This window comes from Lynx canadensis, chromosome D2, assembly GCF_007474595.2.
Source record: "Lynx canadensis isolate LIC74 chromosome D2, mLynCan4.pri.v2, whole genome shotgun sequence".
Lineage (NCBI taxonomy): Eukaryota > Metazoa > Chordata > Mammalia > Carnivora > Felidae > Lynx > Lynx canadensis.
Genome location: NC_044313.2, coordinates 16545388 through 16566577, shown reverse-complemented (window position 1 = coordinate 16566577; position 21190 = coordinate 16545388). Strand labels below are relative to the sequence as shown.

The 21190-nt window shown below is 36.3% G+C and overlaps 1 protein-coding gene across 1 annotated transcript in view; it reads right to left on the bottom strand.

The window, feature by feature from the left end:
- The window catches only part of CCDC186 (coiled-coil domain containing 186), a 53885-nt gene that overhangs the window by 17278 nt on the left and 15417 nt on the right, over positions 1–21190 (bottom strand). Inside the window, exons 3-6 of the mRNA XM_030334130.2 lie at positions 19446–19572; positions 12583–12711; positions 7225–7437; positions 6164–6283 (exon numbers count right to left, since the gene is read on the bottom strand). Coding sequence (XP_030189990.1) covers positions 6164–6283; positions 7225–7437; positions 12583–12711; positions 19446–19572 — 589 coding nt within the window. The remainder of the gene's footprint in view (positions 1–6163; positions 6284–7224; positions 7438–12582; positions 12712–19445; positions 19573–21190) is intronic.

Below are 21190 nucleotides of genomic sequence, written 5' to 3'. Positions count from 1 at the left end.
AGGAAAACATTGTCCCTCACAGACAGCGACAAGGTTGAGCACAGTAACGTGATGAACGGTAAGAACAATGATCAGAGTAGAGAAAGTTCTTGTCTTGGCACTGCCACTGAGGGGTCACATATTTTCTAGAAATAACACTTTACGCTTCTGACAACAAATAAAGTGGCCTATGCAGTTAACTGATAGCCATAAAATCAAGTTAAATTTGACAGAGTTTTAAGTAAATCGCTACAAGTAACTAACATGATAAGCCAAGACGAACACAGCATTAAACAGCTCTTTGCACACACACAAAAGACTGTTGTTTCACAGCCATGGTATCTATTCGAAACTGTCTTACACATCCATGCTGTGATTTGGTTTCTGTTCCTAACCACTCTCCTGAAATAGCAATTCTGAAGGTTTGGACGGACTACTCTTACCAAATCCAACTACTTTCTCTCATTTTTAATTCTTGACTTACCTGCTCCAGTTCTGACCCCTTCTGACTCTTTGGATAGCCTTCCTCTGTTTCTACTACAAGACAATATACTGCTTTTTCCCTCTTTGCTGTTGCCTTCTCTGTATCCTCAACTGGCTTCCTGCTTCCTGTGGCAATTTTTCAGATACAGCCCTGCTCTGCAGCTCATTTTCCAAAGTTCTCCTTCAGAGCACCCATCCAGTCCCATGGTCTGGGCTATCCTGTGGATTTGAGACGAGGGTTTAGGTATGACCTCCTGGTAGCTGCTATTCAGAAGGGGGTAGATGCTGCTATTCTGCCTTCCCATAGACAGAATCCGGGGCATCATAGGGTATAACAATGTATATGGCGTACTGTAGCTTTCGTGTTCCCCCCTTTGAGTACACAGCTTCTGGACAACCCCCGGCTTAGTACTTGCCACATGTTTATTGTTCAAGCATATTTGCTGAATCAACAAGGATTCACTAATATAAACTTTCTGCTGTAGGTAGGCCAGTCTTGCTAAACATCAAATACTCATCTCCCATTTTTCCTTTTTTCTTGTTGTTCCTCCACTTTGAACGTCTTTCTCTTCGTCTTTTGAACCACCTAAATTGCACCTATCTTCACACACCGCCTCTCTCATGTCATTTTTTATTATAATCTCTCATACAATTAAGTACTTAGCTAGATACTTCCAGTTGCTGGTCTTCTAGTAAAAACTTGGTTTGGATTAAAACTCAGCATCACTTTGGGGCGCCTGGGTGGCTCAGTCGGTTAAGCGTCCGACTTCAGCTCAGGTCATGATCTCACGGTCCGTGAGTTTGAGCCCCGCGTCGGGCTCTGTGCTGACAGCTCAGAGCCTGGAGCCTGCTTCAGATTCTGTGTCTCCCTCTCTCTCTGGCCCTCCCCCATTCATGCTCTCTGTCTCAAAAATAAATAAACATTAAAAAAAAAATTAAAAAAAAAAACTCAGTATCACTTCTAAAATACAAATTAGGGGCGCCTGGGTGGCGCAGTCGGTTAAGCGTCCGACTTCAGCCAGGTCACGATCTCGCGGTCCGTGAGTTCGAGCCCCGCGTCAGGCTCTGGGCTGATGGCTCGGAGCCTGGAGCCTGTTTCCGATTCTGTGTCTCCCTCTCTCTCTGCCCCTCCCCCGTTCATGCTCTGTCTCTCTCTGTCCCAAAATAAATAAAAACGTTGAAAAAAAAAATTTTAAAATACAAATTATTTGGAGAATTTTTCAAACCTTTGTTTTTTTTTTTTTAATATCAGAGTATTAGCTTGAAGAGGGGAGGGGAGAGAAAAATCGTTCATATATTTTTTCCCCACTTTCATATCATCAATAACTGAAATAGCTAGGCACACAGTAGGTACTCCACTCAAAAAACAGCAATTGAGAGATTCCTATAATGCTAAATCATTATTAAATAAATAATCGAATAAAATAAGTTTGGTTAAGGTATTATGTTTCATTGATGCAGTCACTCATTCTGTGTTCACTGCCATGTGAGGCACTGTTCTAAGCTTTGGGGAAATCTTACTGGAAGACAGTTAAAATATCTACTCTCATAAAGCTGGTATTCTAGTGATGATCATAAATAATACATAAAATACATAAGTAAAACTATGTTATATTGGATAGTGACAAGTGCTAGGGAGTAAAAATAAAGGGCACAAGCAAGTCTGAAGGGAGGTATGAATGTTGAGAGAGCCAGGGAAAGTGACACTGAGAGGTGACAGATGGGTAAAGACCTGAAAGAAGTGAGCAAGAAGAGTCGCTAAAGGACTGGATATGGTGACTGAGAATTCAAGGACAATCCTCAGGTTTTGCGCCTGGGCAACTAAAAGACTGAACTGCCATCTACTGAGAAGGGAAGCAATGGAGGGCGGGCACATTATCCACAGAGTTTTAGACACGTTCAGTTGAAGATGCCTGTGAGTCATCCCTGATGTCAGATGCCAAACAGCCATTGGACTATATGAATCCGGAATTCTGTGTCCAAGTTATAAATCTAGGAGTCACTAGCATAGCTTTTAAAGTTTCATGTTTTTCAAGTCCACCAATCTTGTCTTCTATAGTATCTAATCTTGTTAATTCTGCCCACCGTATTTTTCATCTCAGACGTTACATCCATTTCACCTTTCATGTCTCTACTTTTAACATACTCATGCTTTTATTTACCTTCTTGAATATATGGAGTATATTTTTATAACAGCTGTTTTAACATCCTTACCTACTTCTTTCACCTAGGTCATTTCTGGCTTTGTTTCTACCAATTGATTTTTCTTTACTTCTCATTATAGGCTATATTTTCCTGCTTCTTTGCATGTCTGGTAATTTTTTATTGGATACCAGACACTGTCAATTTTAAGTTTGTAGATCCTAGAGATTTCTGAATTCAAGTATTTTGGGCTTTCTTCTGGGACATGGTTATTTGAAACAATTTGATTTGAGGTTTTCTTTCAAAGCTTTGTAAGATGGGTCCATAACAGACTTTGAATTCGGGCTAATTAGTACCCACTGCTAAAGCAACACCCTTCTGAGAACCACTGGATGCCCTGTATGTTAAGAGCACTCTCTCTTGGTTGGGGGAAACGTGAACCACTCTTATGAGCCCTAGGAATTGTCACCCCTACTCCTTTCTGATAGTTCTTTCTCCACCTCTTTCTCATACACATATACTGATTAGTACTGAGCTGAATGAAGAATTGAAGGGAACACAGTGCAAATCTCCAAATCTTTCTCTTCTCTGGTACTCTACCCTGTTTCCCATACTTCAAACTTTGTCTCCTCAATTCATGGAGACTTGCTGGAATCTGTCTGGGTTCTTCTTCTTTGCAGCAACCTGGAAATTCTCCATCTTGCTTGATTCCCTTCTCTCAGGGATCACTGTCCTGTGCTGCCTTTGTTGTCCCAAACCTAAAAACCTTCATTTCATATATTTTCTTTTTTTTAAATTAAGTTTTTTAAGGTGGGAGGCTAAACTGAACCCTGTTACTCCATAATGCAACCAATTATAGTTATAGAAGAGTTACAGAACTGAACATATACTTCTACTATGTGAGGTAACAGTAAAGCTAATTAAAAGTGAGCACTAGCTTCTAATTAGTGGGCTTTATAAGTTAAACCATACAAGAATGAAATTATCACTGACAACATCTATGCTCCAGTGAGATTATTTTATCCTGGGACCAAGTAGGTAAATAGGTAGCAACCAGGTAGGTGAACAATTATATGAGGTACACTGTGGGGAAAGTCCTTCACTACACTAAAAATAAAAGGCTTTTGTTTTTAGAAGCTAGGCATTAAAAACACATTTCAATTTAACTTCCAAAGGAGTTTCAGAAAAGGAATAAGTGAAACTATTTCTATTGTCTGATCCAATTGATAATTCTACTGATGAAGGAGCTATCCGATCTAACTAAGACTTAGTTTCTGGTAATACCTCTGGAGGCCTGCTCAGCGGTTAACGATCACAGTGAATCCAGTAACATCCAGAACTTCAATATTAATACCGAGGACTGGGTGGGCAGAAACTAGAAATTGGAAAGGGTGCCTGGAGAAAAACTTACAAGAGTCCTGGCTCTTGTTCACATTTTAAAAGGTGGCCTATACTGCCTAGACGGTCATTAAATCTTTGCATCCTTCGATCTAGAGACGCCACCTCACATCTACTAGGTAAATAACGTAAAACAGGTAACCAGGATCCCATCCCAGACTCTCTCTCAAAGCAATTACTGTGTCCTCCATGGCTTTCACAGCATCCATATTATTTCATACAGTGCTGTGCACAGAGGAAGGCCCAGTTAAACACCTGCTGGTTAATAAATGCCTTAAAAAAAAAAAAAACTGGTTAATTTCTAATTTCCACATACTAGGTCAATATGCTTATTTTCGTTTTCTAGCAATCCACACCACGTGACCTCATTATGTCAGCCTTAAACTAATTCTCTAACCTACTTACAAAGTATCTGGTTTCATCTCACCTCAAAGCTGCCATTAAATATCTATTATTACCAATTTTTTAACACATATGGCCACAGAAGACCAAATGTTAGCCTTTCACTTTTCACGCTCCAATGCTAGTATTCTAATAAGTTGCAGCATCCCATCCCTTAGGGCTAGAGATAATGAGGAGAAAAGTGCCAGAGATATTAGATATGACCTACTATTATATTCAGATTTTGAAGCAATTTGGATAGTTTGGAAATCATTATCATGATGTAGGATTTGGAATTTTAATTCTTCATTCTGTAACTGAAAGTAAAGGGACATTTTAAATGATTTACAGCCCTGCCTGTGTGAACTGCAAGGATTTCCGATCCTAATTCCTTCTCTGCCTGTGTAGCTCGTCAACACTCCTGTGCGGATCAGCATTTAGCTCAGAACTCAAGGACGGCTGCCATTCTCTATTCTGTCACCACCGTCAACACTTCTCCCAACAGTTTTCTCTGATAATATTATATGTAAATATCCAAAGGTTATTAACAGTTCTACTTAGAATTGTTTAGTGAGATAACCTATGATTATGGTTTTAAACAATATCATTAATCTTATTTTTGAAAACTTGGCAATTGTTATAAATAGTACTGCTCTTCAGTTTAAATCCTATTTTGAAGTTGTTCTTTTACTTCACATCTATCATCTTCAGATTTTTATTAACTCTTATACCAGTTCAGTTGGTGCTTAAAATCATGGCATCACATACCAGCCTTTAGGATCACTTATCATTATATTAATTTTTTTAAATGATACTCATTAGGCATAATACCAATGCAATTATATTCATAGTAAACAGATATGGAAACATTCTTAAAATCTTTATTATACTCTTATTAAAATAAAAATTTATATTTATTTTTTAATTAAAAAATTGTATTAAATGTTTATTTTTGAGAGAGCATGCATGTGCATGCACACATGTCGGGGAGGGGCAGAGAGAGAGAGAGAGACACACACACAGAATCTGAAGCAGGTTCCAGGCTCCCAGGTGTCAGCACAGAGCCCAACACAGGGCTCGAACTCACGAACCGCGAGATCATGACCTGAGCCGAAGTCCGACACTTAACCAATTGAGCCACCCAGGTGCCTCTATTTTCTTTTATTTTTGAGAGAGCGAGTGGGATTGCACAAGGGTGCATATAAGCTGGGGAGGGGCAGGGGACAGAGGGAGAGAGAGAACATTAAGCAGGCTCCACACTTGGTGGCACACATGGGGCTCAATCCCACAACTCTGGGATTATGACCTGAGTTGAAGTCAAGAGTCAGACGTTCAACCGACTGAGTCACCCAGGCACCACATAAACAAGAATTTATATCTCTTGATTATAAGAATCTTAGCATCACTGACATTCCTTTAAAATTTTCAGAGTTTACTTTTAATTTTTATAAATAACCCACAGACTCCCCTCTTTCCCCTAAATTTCTGACAATGTTTAATATTAAATATAAATACCAAAAAATGCTTAAAGAACAAAATCAATTTTGGACTTATAAACAATGAATGACAAAGTTTAATATTTTTAAAATTTATGATAAAATTTAATAGTGTAATTTAATATGTAAATCATGCAAGGAAATACCTTTTCACAATTACCAAATATTTAGGCCCCACCTACTCCACAGAAGTCACTAAATTAAGCTTTATGCCTCATTAACTATTATTGCATTTGCTCTTAAAACTGGTTTTAATAACTTTTCCATTGCATTACAGTACTTACCTTGTGTGAATCCATTTCTGCTTTTAATTTGTTTTGTGCCCATTTTACTTTTATGACATGAGAGTTGATATCTTCTTTTAATTTGTCAATTTCTCTGGTGAGTCTAGTAGTTTCACTTTCCTAAAACAATATCACTAGGTCATATTTTTCACTTAAACAATCAACCAACTCTTTGTGTATCTTTTATGCCTCATCAAAATAATCAGTGCAATTAACACTGTATTTCAGGGGCTAGCATATTATAACCTACAAGCCGTAAACCTAATTTAAACTTCAAATGATTAAGAGAGTAGCAAAACCCTAAATCAAATTAATAGACATAAGATGATTAACATTTACATTTTAACCAACTAGATACGTTGCAAGTACAAGTACACCTTCATGATTCTTCTCAACTGGCTGGCATTCAGGCAAAATACAAATTAAATTTTTCCAGAATTCCTGAGAACAATGACAACATTTCTGAACTAAAAGTTAATTTATAAAAAAAAAATAACATTCATCATCAAGAAATGATAATCCACTAGAAATAAGACCATGCCATGAGGCAGCTAGTTAACAGCAAGGACTCTAAAAAGCTCAGTAATTAAATCTTTTGGGGCAGCATCTAAGAAGAACATGTTTTTCTACAAGAAAAATATAAATTCTCTTCTATGATAAATAACTGTTACATTGAGATTCAGTCAAATTGTATACTTCTGGCTGAAAAATTGTTTACATCTTGATCATACTATGTATATATTTTACCAAAATAAAATATTTTGAAGCAGAACTCTCATTTCTTCAACATATAAATATTAAAAGAGGACTTTAAAAAAAATACCTGTCAAGAAAATGTTATTTAATAAACATGTGTCAATCTCATTTTTTCCCAGCAAAGACTTTTCGCAGACAAGTAATGAGATATTAAAGTTACTAAAACATTCATGTTCTTAGAAGGCAAACTAACAAAAACCACTTTATGTTTAATAGCGACTTAACCACATTAAGTTATGATTATTTGATTAAAGAAAAGCAAAAAGAATACATTTCAACTAAGGTACAACAGCACCAAGTTATACCTTTGTCTCATACAGCTGGTGCAACCGTCCTTTCTCCTGAGAAAGCTGCTTAATTTTGTTAGTGTTTTTCTCGGATTCTTTATTTGCATCTCTGAGCTTTCTTTCAAGTATCTCTTTTTCCTTTCGAAGGTCTAAAGATTCCTTCTCGCCTCTTACATACTTCATTACCATTGCTTCTTTTTCCTGGCGTGCCTCTTCACATTTTTTGTTGGCCTTTGAAAAAATATCCAGCATTAATAAAACTTTTTTTGCAAAACAAAATCAAAATCAATCAAAATAAGTAATACTTGGGGCACCCGAGTGACTCAGTGGGTTAAGCATCCAACTTTGGCTCTGGTCATGATTTCACAGTTCATGAGCTCGAGCCCCACATCTGACTATGCCCTGACAACAGATCAGATCCGCTATCTCCCTTGCTCTCTGCCCATCCCCTTCTCTCTCCCTCCCTCTCAAGAACAAATATTAAAAAAATAACAGGGGTGCCTGGGTGGCTCAGTCAGTTAAACATCTGACTTTGGCTCAGGTCATGATCTCATGGTTCGTGATTTCAAGTCCCACGTAGGGCTCTCTGCTGTCAGCACAGAGCCTGCTTCAGATCCTCTGTCCCCCCCCCCCCCGCCCCTCCCCTGCTTATGCTCTCTCTCAAAATAAATAAACTTTAAAAATAATTTTAAATAACAAAAAAATAATAAAATAAAATTTTTCTACAATATCACCAATGTATTTTTGGGTTTTTTTTTGCACAACATTCTCAGGCCTGTGTCATGAAATTTTTAAATGAAAGGAAAAATTCAGAATTATAGAAAAAAGATACAGCCAATAAATTACTATCACTACTATTTGCTTTTACTCTTTCCTATTCCTTTTACTTTGGCTGACATAGTTACTGTTTCCCATTTACTCCTCCAGATCCACTCTTCCACTCTTTCCTATCCCACCCTGTGCTTTGGGAAGATGACTATCGTGGACCGTATCAATAAGTTCCCTTGCCCTCATACTTCCAGTTGGATTCAGTCAACGGGAGGCATTAGGCAGATCAGAACTACAGGCAAAGAGTGAGATCTGGCTCCTCCAGAGTCACCACAGGTTCGCGGAAGGCCACTGTCTGTGTCAGGTGTCCACACTATACAACTAACCCTTCTGAGTTGCATTACCTGCTCCCTCTCCTTATTCCTTTAGCCCAAAGAGTAACAGTGGCTCCTCTAGCACCTCAAGACCCCGCATTTTCCTTTGGGTCCCCTAAACCTTGTCCATACTTTTTTGTAAAGAGTCCTTTCATTACATTCTCAAATCGGCAGTTTCTGTTTTCTGCCAGGACCCTGACTATATGCCTGACAATTCCTAAAATCTAAAAATCTTAGCTCCCTTGCTAACTGTAGGCTAATGAATGATCATCTGATTTCTTGTATATGAAAAACTTTTCTAAAGCTGTGCTGACAGCTCAGAGCCTGGAGCCTGTTTCGGATTCTGTGTCTCCCTCTCTTTGACCCTCCCCCATTCATGCTCTGTGTCTCTCTGTCTCAAAAATAAATAAACGTTAAAAAAAAAAAAAATACCTAATTGGATTGTGATACCTACATACTCTCAAAATTCTGTTAATATAAGCCAGTACTCCATATTCTGAAGTTTCATGTAATGAAAACTTCTACAGATCTTCATTTAAGTAAATTTACACTCATAGCTTGCAAATATGATGGAACACATATTTATGTTATAAAAGATGAAACCTTAAACTTTAGGGCTTTTCATTGGCATCTAGTGGTAAATACCAACTGATACTATAACTGAATTGAAGAAGATATAACGTTAAAGAGAATGTAGGTAAAGCTACCATGGTCTGATGAAAAGTACATAACAAAGAACGTTTCATGAAGTTCTGCTATAGCTGATAAGCACATCTAGCAGACACTCAGAATACTATACAAATACTTTTCAAAATTGTCCAATTGGGCCCCCCCGCCACTGAAATAACCTGTTAATTTTCAGGAAAAATTAAGGGAAATATTGGAATAGGAATGTCAGAGATCCCTGAGGATTTCACGATGTAATTGTGGACAAAAATTGAGAAAACTGTGCTGGAACTGGTTAACGGAATTAGCTATATTTTTAGATAACTGAATAACTGTTCTTAGGAAAAGCAATTAATGATAATATCAACTTAAAAAGAAGTCTAGGGGCGCCTGGGTGGCGCAGTCGGTTAAGCGTCCGACTTCAGCCAGGTCACGATCTCGCGGTCCGTGAGTTCGAGCCCCGCGTCAGGCTCTGGGCTGATGGCTCGGAGCCTGGAGCCTGTTTCCGATTCTGTGTCTCCCTCTCTCTCTGCCCCTCCCCCGTTCATGCTCTGTCTCTCTCTGTCCCAAAAATAAAGAAACGTTGAAAAAAAAAAAAAATTAAAAAAAAAAAAAAAGAAAAAAAGAAGTCTAGTTTCATAAGTTGATGTTCAGATAATGTATTAGCTTTTGGAAACACAAAGAACAAGTTGTGGCTTCTGTCCCAGAAAAGCTCATTATCTAGGTATGAATAACATATAAACAAAATGTTTACACGTTATATAAACAACATATATACATATAACATGAACAAAAGCGCAAATGCCTAGTTGTATAAAATAGCATAATTTTTTTGAGGATATCGACATTTTGGAGGATTTAAATTTAGCATGTTGGTTGGACTGGGGTGGGGGGGAAGTAGTTATGAAACAGATTTAATTAGAGATTAAATCTTCAAAGGAAGAAGGGCTTCTCTTATCACGCTAATGAGTTGAGATTTTATCCTACAGGCAATGGGAAGCCAAAGGATTTATAAATCAAACCTTTTATTAAACAAATTAGTAAGATAACTGGTGGCAGGATGGTAGCTTCGCTGAAATTGAGAGATGGGAAGCAGAAAAACCAGAAAAAAGACAATTAAAATAAAGTAAAATATTATGAGGTTCTTGACTATGCAAGGGATGTCCTGTTACTCGGTCATCCGTGGATCAGCTGCGAAGGAATAATGTGGGGTGCTGAGTGTTCACATTTCTAGGTCTCAACCCGGATGATGGCAGCACCTACTTCCCAGAACTGTTGGAAGTATTAAACAAGATCATACAGTAACTATTGCTTAAGCTTCTGCAAAAAGTCTGTCCATTTAGGGTACAGATAAAGGAAGAGGAGCCAGTAAGTCTTTGGATTTGACCAGTTTAAGGTATTTATCACTGACTTGGATAAACACATAGAAAGCATGAATAAGATAATCAATAGGATTCAACAGCCAGTTAAAATTAAGATAAAATGTAAGATGTTCTGGTCTCAAAATATGGTAGATAAACCATCCCCATCTAAAACACCAAAAATTTAGATGAAATACAACAAATATTCTTTTAATAAACAGTTGAGCTCACAACAAAGTATGAGAAACCCCCAGGGCCCAAGAAGCTAAGAGGAAGCAGGAATCCAGAATGGTATGCTAGGCCTGAACTCTTCATTGCCCTGTGGACATTTCCCAATCCAGGAATGGGGGTATAAAGGGAACATGCTGTAAGTCCTTGAGAATTTATAATATAAGCCTACCCTCTTGGATCTCTGAGGTTCGTATTCATTCTACCTGCAGTCTGAGAAATGGAGAAACCTCAAGCTGGAAAATTAAACTGGGGAATGTACTGTGTGTGCGTAAACAGGTGCACACTCATGCTGGGAATCTACTTCTAAATAAAATTTAACCAGGTTTGGTGACTCTACATGAAGGATAAAACAGTGTTCATTTTACTAGTCTTTCATCTTTTCTACAGGCTTTAAATTTTTCAAAAAGTTGACAGGAAAAGGTAGGGGTAAAAAGGAATGAAGCAGATCTATAAATATTTAAATGAAATGAATTCCAAAATCTACACCATAATACCCACTTCGTAGGGTTGTTGTGAAGATTAAGTAAGTTGTAAAGTGCTTTGAACGTGGCCTGGCCCATAGCTAAATCTCAATACATTAGCTAATGTTAATAACTTCACCTACGGTTTTCATCATTATAGAGAGAACAATTACATAGTAGTGAATGCAGCATGTTGCCAATTATTTTAAAAAGGGGGGATGGAAGGAAGGAGAATACACACATGCTTGTCTAGGCAATAAACATTTGGGGAAAATACACAGGAAACTGGCATCAATGGTTACCTCTGGGAAGGGGGAAAATGGGAGAAAATGTTTGGAAGAAGCCTAATTTTTTACTGTTTGAATTGTTACTGTATATATCCAACTACTATTTTGTTTTTATTTGAAAATATAATAAACTCTAAAGAATACATTTTTTAAAAAGCTTGGTGGTTCTAATTATCAGTTACGTTTGAGTCTACCAAAACCAACAAATTCTTAAGGTCTCATCCTCTATATTTCTCTTCAATTAGTACAAAAAGTTTGAGAGCTGAGAGCATAGATTTTAAATCATCATATTGTAAAGAATCACAGAAATAAAGGTTGAGGACCAACTGTTTGCTAAAGTTCTTCCAGAAAGCTACCTATGATAGTAGCTTTAGGGCAGAAAGAACAGGATCCATCTCACTGACAGTGTTAGCAGGCAGGTAACACTTTCTGATTCAATTCACCATAAGGACCAATTGTTAGGCATTATGCTAGGTTTTATGAATAGAGAAATGAAGATGACTAAGATCCTATACTTAAGAGTGCAGGCAATAATAACACAAAAACAATACTTAAAATGATCTCTTCTGAAATCCATATATACCAACTCAAAAAGATTACCAAAATGAATTAAGTAGGAAACCCCCCAAAAAGATATACAGTAAGATTCCAATCAAGTAGGAGGAATCAGGGGGCACCTGAGTGGCTCAGTCAGCTAAGCATCCGACTTTGGCTCATATCATGATCTCACAGTTTGTGAGTTTGAGCCCCACGTTGGGCTCTGTGCTGACAGCTCAGAGCCTGGAGCCTGTATTCGGATTCTGCTCACTCTATCTCTCTCTCTCAAAAATAAATAAAACATAAAAAAAAAAAAAAAAGTAGGAGGAATAAGTATATGAATACATACACATAAGCTTGTGTGACATACCTATGTATGTGGTAAGATACATAACCAAAATATTAATAATTACTACAGAACAAGGAGTGGGATATAAAGGGATTGGGGGCAGGAAGAGAGAAGTACAAATGAAAGAGGACTTTCACTTTTTTTTCTATATACTTCCTTAATTTTAAAAATATTTTTGTAGTTAGCATGTATTTATGCATTGCTTTAGCATTTTTTAAAAAGATTAATTACCTATTCTTAAGATACCACTGATACTCAAAACAGTCTAACAAGTTAGTTTATAATAAACAAGAAAGAGTCACCAGAATATGAAGTTAATAATGATATTGATTTGAAAAATACCTGTTCCATTCGATGGGCCATCTCTTTATGTAACTGCTGAACTGCATTTTTAGCTGCAATGTCTTGAGCTACTAGTTTATCTTTGGAAGCTTTAACTTCTTTACTAAGTTCCTCTATTCTTGATTCTAACTGAAAAGAAAATTATTTCCAGTTATTTTCATAGCTATACCAAGTAGGCCATCAACACTTTAAATAAATATAAACAATGAAAAGGAACACAGAGGAAGTAATGAATATACTTCAAACACAGAAATCAAAAGTAAATGTTAGCGATAATTCTAAATCTCATTAGAAGTAAGTAAGTATAAAGCTGACACAGATTCTGGTAAGATGTATATAGTAAGCTCCAGAACAATCACTAAGGAAATAAAAAAATATAGTGAAAATATGAAAGAAATTTAAATGTTACATATTTACTTAATGCATAAGAAAGCAGTAAGGGGGGAACGGGAACAAAATAGACATGATACATATAGGGAAAAAATGGCAGACAGAAATCCACTGTCAATAACAACATTAAGTGAGATTGTGTTAAATAATCACATCAAAAGGCAGAGATTATCACACTGGAATAAAAAAACAAGATCCAACAATATGCTATCTATAAGAGGGATTTTAAATTCAAAGATTCAGACTAAAAGAAAAGGATGTAAAAAGATACAGCTTGCAAACAACCATAAGAGGGGTGGATATACTAAGATGAAAAATAAACTAAAAAAAAACAAACGTTACCAGAGATAAAGAGGAACATTTCATGATGGTTAAATGGACAATCTATAATAATTCTAAGTATATATGTACCTAATAACATAGCACCAAAATACATGAACCAAAAACTGACAGAAATGAAGAAGGCAATTGATAGTTGGAAACTTCAATACTTCAATAATGGACAGAAGTACACAGAAGATTCACAAGGAAATAGGAGACGAGCAAAATTATAGAACTGGATCTAACACATTTATACAACATTCCACCCAACCAGAGAAGAATACACATGCTCATCAAGTATGCATGGAACTTTCTCCAGTACTGAACATATGCTAGGTCATAAAACAAACCTCTATAAACGTAAAAGATTGAAATCATATAAAGCATGTTCTTCAACCAGAATGGAATGAAACTAGAGTCAATAACAGCCAAGTAATCTGAGAAAATCACAAGTATGTAAAAATTAACACCTCAATAACTAATGGAAGAAATCATAAGGAAAATTAGAAAATACAAGGTGGTGAATGAAAATAAAGACACAACATACCAAAACTTTAGGGTTGTATCTAAAGCAGTCTTTAGAGGGAAGATTATAGCTATAAACACCCCTATTAATAAAAAAGAAAGATCTCAGGGAGCCTGGCTGGTTTAGTCAGTAAAGTGTGCAACTCTTGATCAAGGGGTTGTGTGTCTGAGCCCCACGTTGGGTGTAGAGATTACTTAAAAATAAAATCTTAAAAAAATAAAAGAGGCGCCTGGGTGGATCAGTCTGTTAAGCGTCTAACTCTTGATTTCAGCTCAGGTCATGGTCTCGCAGTTCGTGTGATCAAGCCCTGTATCAGGCTCTCCGCTGACAGCGCACAGCCTGTTTGGGATTCTTGGTCTTCCCCTCTCTCTGCCCCTCCCCTGCGTGCACACATGTTCTCTCTCTCAAAAATAAACATCAAAATAAAATAAAATAATAAAATAAAATAAAATTAAATTAAATTAAAATAAAATAAAATGAAATAAAATAAAATAAAATAGAAGATCCTAAATTAATAATCTAAATTTCTATCTTAAGACACTGGAAAAAGAAAAGGAAACAAAACCTAAATAAAGCCAGCAATAGGAAAGAAATAAATATCAGAATGAAAATTAATGAAATAGAAAATAGAAAAACTGCAAATTCAACAAAATGGTTCTTTGAAAAGATTAACAAAATTGACAGACCTTTAGGGAGACTGACCAAAAAGAAGCTGGTGGGGGGCAGGGGTCTTCTCAAATGGAAATGAAAGAGGGGCACACAGATCTTACAGAAGTAACAGAAATAAAACAGTATGAATGAATACTATGGCCAATTTAACTTAGATGAACTAAATGGACAATTCTTAGAAAGCCACAAACTACCAAAACTGGCTTAAGAACAGAAAAAAAACAAAATCTGAAGAGACCTATAATAAGTAAAGAGACTGAATTAGTAAAAACAAACAAACAAAAACCTGCCCACTAAGAAATATTCAAGCCGAGGAGACTACACAGATAAATTCTACCAAACATTTAAGGAATACCAATTATTCACAAACTCTTCCCCAAAACAGAAGAAACACTTCCCAACTCATTCTATAAGGTCAGTACTACTCTGACACCAAAACCAGAGAAATCACAAGAAAAAGGGCTATAAGACCAGTATCTCTTATCACTGTAGATACCAAAATCCTCAGTCAATGGAAAATATAATACTAGCAAACCAATTCTGTAATATACAAAAAGAATTATACACTATGGCCCAGAGGGATTTATCCTAGTAATGCAAGGCTGGCATTATACACCCAGATATCAACTAATGTAATGTACCATATCAATAGAACAAAAACACATGATCACTTCAATAAATACACAAAAAGCATTTGATAAAATTCAATACTTGTTCATGACAAAAAAACACTGAGCAAAATAAAAAACAACAACACAAAACACTAAACAAAGTAGGAATAAAAAGGTACTTCTTCAACCTGATAAAGAGCATCTGTTAAAAACCCACAGCTAGCTTTGTACTTAATGTACTTAAGCTTTCTCCCTAAGATCAGGAACAAGAGAAGGATATTCATTCTTGCTACTTCTATTCAATACCATATTAGAAGGTCTAGGCAGGGAGGGCAATTAGGTAAGAAATAAAAGCCACTCAGATTGGAAAGGATTAAGTAAAACTCTCTATTTGCAGATGACATGATCTTATATTCAAAAAATCCTAAGAAATTCACCAAAAAACCTTCTAGAATAATGAATTCGGCAGGTTACAGGACATAATATACAAAAATTAAATGCTTCTATACAGTTGTAATTAACAACCTGAAAATGAAATTAAGGAAATAATTTCATCTACAATAGCATCAGAAAGAATAAATACTCTAGGAACAAATTTAATGAAAGTACAAACTTACACTATGAAAACTACAAAACACTGTTTAAAGAAATTAAAGATCTAAATAAATGGAAAGACATCCATGTAAGTAGAAGACCTACTATTGTTAAGATGGTAAAACACCCCAAATGAATCTACAGATCCAAGGCAATTTCTATCAGAAGCCCACTTGGCTTCACTGTAGAAATTGACAACATGAGAGTAAAATTCATATGGAAATGTAAGGAATTAAGAACAGCCAAACAATCTTGAAAAAGAAGAACAGGGGTTCTTGGATGGCTCAGTTGGTTAAATGTCCAACTCTTGATATCCATTCAGGTTGTGAACTTGCAGTCGTGGGATTGAGCCCCTGTCCAGCCGTGTGCTGACAGTGTGGAGTCTGCTTGGGATCTCTCTTTCTCTCTCTTTGCCCCTCCCCTGCTGGCACTCTCTCAAAATAAATAAATAAACTTTAAAGAAAGAAAGAAAAAGAACAAAGTTTAAGAACTCACATTTCTCCATTTTAAAATTTACTACAAAATAACAGTAACCAAGGTAGTGTTGGTACTACTGGAACAAAAGACAAAGAGATCAATGAAACAGAATTAAGGGTCGAGAAATAAACCCACATATCAAACAATCTTCAACAAAGATGCCAAAACTATTCAATGGAGGAAGAACAAAGAACAGTCTTTTCCACAGATGATTCTGAGACGACAGAATAGCCACAAAGAATGAAGCTGAACCCTTACATGATACTATGCACAAAAACTAACTCAAAATGAAAACCTTTATTAATTTTTTTTTTTACATTTATTTATTTTTGAGAGAGTGAGAGTGCAAGCTGGGGAGGGGCAGAGAGAGAAGGAGACACAGAATCTGAAGCAGGCTCCAGGCTCTGAGCAAGTGTTCAGCACGGAGCCCAATGCGGGGCTTCAACCCAGGCAGGAACCGCGAGATCATAACTTGAGCTGAAGTCGGACACTTAATCGACTGAGCCACCCAGGTGCCCCAAAATGAATTAAAACTTAAATATAAAAGCCAAATTATAAAACCCTTAAAGGAAAACATAGGGGTAAATCTTCACGATCTTGGATTTGGCAATGGAATCTTGCATATGACACCAAATGCACACGCATACACAAAAATAGATAAATTGGACATCATCAAATTTGAAAGCTTTTGTGTTTCAAGTATACTATCAAGAAAAGTGAAAAAAGGGGGCACCTGGCTGGTTCAGTCAGAGGAGCACATGACTCTCAATCTCAGGATTGTGAGTTTGGGTCCCACACTGGGTGTAGAGATTACTTAAAAAAATTGAGATCTTAAAAAAAAAAAGTGAAAACACAATTCAAAAAATGGGAGAAAAAATTTTTAAGCCATATATCTGATATAGGTTTATTATTCAGAATATAAAAGAACTATTACAACTCGACAACTAAAAAAAATCTTTTCTAATGGGCAGAGAATTTAAATAGGTATTTCTCCAGAAATATACAAGATGTTCAACTTCATTGGTCATTAAGGAAATGCAAATCAAAACCACAATGAGATACTGCTTCACACCTATTAGGATGGCTATAATTAAGAAGTCCAGGGGTGCCTGGGTGGCTCAATCAGTTAAGTGTCAGACTTTTGATTTTGTCTTAGGTCATGATCTCATGGTCATGAAATCCAGCCAAGTGTTGGGTTCTGTGCTGACAGCAGGAGCCTGCTTGGGATTCTCTCTCTGCCCCTCCCTGGCTCATGCTCTTTCTCTCTCAAAATAAACAAACATTAAATAAACAAAAACAAAACAAAAAGTCCAGTAACAACAAGCATTGGCAAGAATGTGGAGAAAGTGAACTCTCATACACTGCAGGTAGGAATGCAAAATAGTGCAGCCACATTGGAAAACAGTCTGGCAGCTCCTCAAAAACTTAAATATAGAATTATCATATGACCCAACAATTCCACTCCCAAGTATACAGCCAAGGGAAATGAAAGCATATAATTGATCACATAAAAACCTGTACATGAATGTTCATAGCAGCATTATCTTAACATCCAAATAGTAGAAACAACTCAAATATCCATCAGCTGATAAAAGGACAAACAAAATGCTGTATATCTATGCAATGGAATATTATTCAGCCATTAAGAGAAATGAAGAACTGATACATGCTACAACTTGGATGAAACCTTGAAAACATGCTGAAAGGAGTCAGACACAAAGGCCACATGTTACATCCCTCCATATATATGAAACTCGCAGAAGAGATAAACACATAGAAAGTAGATTGTTGTTCCCTAGGGCTCGGGGAAGGAAGGAGTTCAGAGGGAAATAAAGAGTGACTACTAATGGGTATGGGGTTTCTTTGGGAGGTGATAAAATAGTTTACTGTAGTGGTAAAAGATGTACAACTAAAAACCATTAAACTGTACATCTGAAGTGGGTGAACTGTATGGTATGTAAATTATATCTCAATAAAGCTGTTGAAAAAAAATCCCTAAATGTTAGCTTATGGAACACGTGCACTAATTTTCCTTATGACAAAATTACCTAGAGTGACACTGTCCAATAGAATACAAGCCATAGTATAATTTATATTTTCTAGTAGACACATTTTAAAAAGCAAAAACTGAAATATTAAATTTAATGTATCCAAAGTATTATCACTTTGACACATTATCAACATGGAAAGTTGAGAGATTTTACTTCTTTTTTACACTAAGTCTTCAAAATTAAGTGTCTGTTTTACCTTATAGCATTTCTTAATTTGGACTATCTTTCAAGTGCTCAGTGGCTATATGTGGCTAATAACAAGTTCATGAAATGAACAACTCTGGTTCTCTCCCATCTATTCAATCTGAAGTTTCTGGTCATCAGCAGTGACCTGCCTACCAACATGTGGCTTCAGCCCTTTATTAAGACTCCCTCGTACTTTAAAATTCTAAGTTTGGTTTGCATGTGGTGTGGCTCTAAAGCATATAAAAATAATGATTAAATAAGTAAAATGTACAAATACAATCACTTTGTAATAATGCACTAAGTATACCAAAACATAAGCAAACGAATCTTGGTTTAATTTTTTATTATTATGAATTGTTTACTATTATTTTCATTATATAGTTTTTGGTGAAGGATGAGACAAAAGGAAAGACTTTTAAGGCTAAAATGCTTCTAATCCTGTCCACGGGGGGGGGGGGGGGGGGGGGGGGGGAAGCAGCTCAGAAAGATAAAGAGCAGCTCAGCTTTGCTACTAGTCTGAATATTCAATTTGCTAATCCATGCATCAGAGTTCATTAAAAAAAATTTTTAAAGGAAAGAAAAAGAGGAAAGACAAACTGGAGAAGCCAGCTAGCCAGATAAAATCTGAAGCAGGAGAGCCAATCTTCACAGTATAGTTCACAATAATACTGAGAATGGAATCATCTTAAACTATAAGCTTAAAAATATTCTAATGCCACATACTAACATTAAGGTATATATTACTTCCACCCTTAATTGGTAATAGTCTTTCTTACTACCAAATTGAATCCTTTTTTCCTCTGATCTCTATTATATATAGAATACACTCACATGTCTTGTAAGAATTTAAATTTACATAAGAGAAAAAAAATCAGGCTATAATTTCCACTTCATAAAAAAGAATGCTTTATATACCAATCAATCCTCTGCATTTAAAATACAATTTAGCTTAAAGAACTTCAATTTATATACAAATTTTCAGGAATGTATTTACTTTATAAACTGAAGTATAGTCTTTAAAGATTTTTGTCTTTTTACCTGTTTAATTGTGTTCATATGCTGCTTCTCTGTTTCTGTTCTTTTTTTTAATTCTTCTCTTAAATTGTCTTTTTCTGAACAAATGTCTAAGATGAGCTCCTGATGCTTCTTATTTTCTTTAATTAACCTAAATATAAAAAGGGTGGTATAAGTAAAGCATAATTAAAACTGGAGATGTGAAATAGACTCTATCTGCAGATTACAGGTACTTACGATAAATACATCAACATTCCTAAGTAATCCTCTCATGATACATTATTCTTTAAAAAAAAAAATTCTCTAGAGGTCAGGCTATTACCTTCTTGCTAGAAATTTGTATATTTCAAATCAAGTGAAATATAGTCCTATAAAGAAAACCAAATTCTTTTAAGTTTACTTCTTTGGGTATCTCAAATATGCACTTCATCCCTTCAGTATTTGAACTCCTCCAGATCAGTGGTTCATAAGCCAGGGCAAAGCCCTTCCAGACATCTTCCTGGAGACATTTTTGGTGACCCCATCAGGGGTGGGGGGTTGCTACTGGATTCTTTCGGGTGGAGATCAGGGATGCTGCTAAACATTTCATAATGCAGTACAGCCCCACCACCAACAGAGAATGATCTGTCCCCAAATGTCCACAATGCTGAGGGTGAAAAATCTTGCTTTTTATTTTAAGAATATTTCAGTGATATTCTAATAATAGTTACAGAAGAAGTTGAAATAAAATAAAAAATATATAAAATAGGGGCGCCTGGGTGGCTCAGTCGGTTAAGCATCCGACTTTGGCTCAGGTCATGACCTGGCGGTTTGTGAGTTCGAGACCCGCATCGGGCTCTGTGCTGACTGCTCTGAGCCTGGAACCTGCCTCAGATTCCACGTCTCCCTCTCCCTCTCTACCCCTCCCTCATTCACACTCTGTCTCTCCTTCAAAAATAAACATTAAAAAAATTTTTTAATAAAAAAATTTAAAAAATAAAATAAAAAATATGTAAAACAAAATACAAAAGTTGAAGCAGAAATTTCATTGAGTCCCCTAGAAAAATATAAACAAAACCTTGCAAACTCAGAACTATAAAATAAGACCTCTAAGGAAGTTAAGAACTAATATTTTAGATTTTTTCAAAGTTTTTTTTAAAGTTTTATTTAAGAGAGAGACCGTGAGCAGGGGAGGGGCAGAGAGGAGGAGAGAATCTCAAGCCCCCATGAGGGGCTCGAACTCACAGATCATGAGATCATGACTCGAGCTGAAATCAGGAGTCATATGTTTGACTGAGCCACTGAGGCACCCCTAGAATAGCAACAGCTATTACTTAACATTGACTACTCAATTACTAAGTTAATTTTTAAGTGCATTATTTCATTTAATGTTCAGGATTATGAAATTATTAAGTCTGTGAAATTATTATGTCTTATGGAAAAAAACAAAAAAATAAAAACCTGAAGCCTAGCACTTGTTCCAGGTCATATAACTAGTATGTGGTTGAACTGAGATTTGGCTACAGGTCTAATTCCACAGCCCAAGCCTTTCTCCTACTTTGAAGTTTGCTCATTTACTCAACAAATGCTTACTGGGTACCTACTATGTACCTATACTATTTTTTTTTTTAAGTTTATTTATTTATTTTGAGAGAGCAAGCAAGGGAGGGGCGGGGGGGGAGGAGGGAGAGAGAATCCCAAGCAGGCTCCACATTGTCAGCACAGAGCCCTATATGGGGGTTGAGTGCACAAACCGTGAGATTGTGACCTGAGCTGAAACCAAGAGTCAG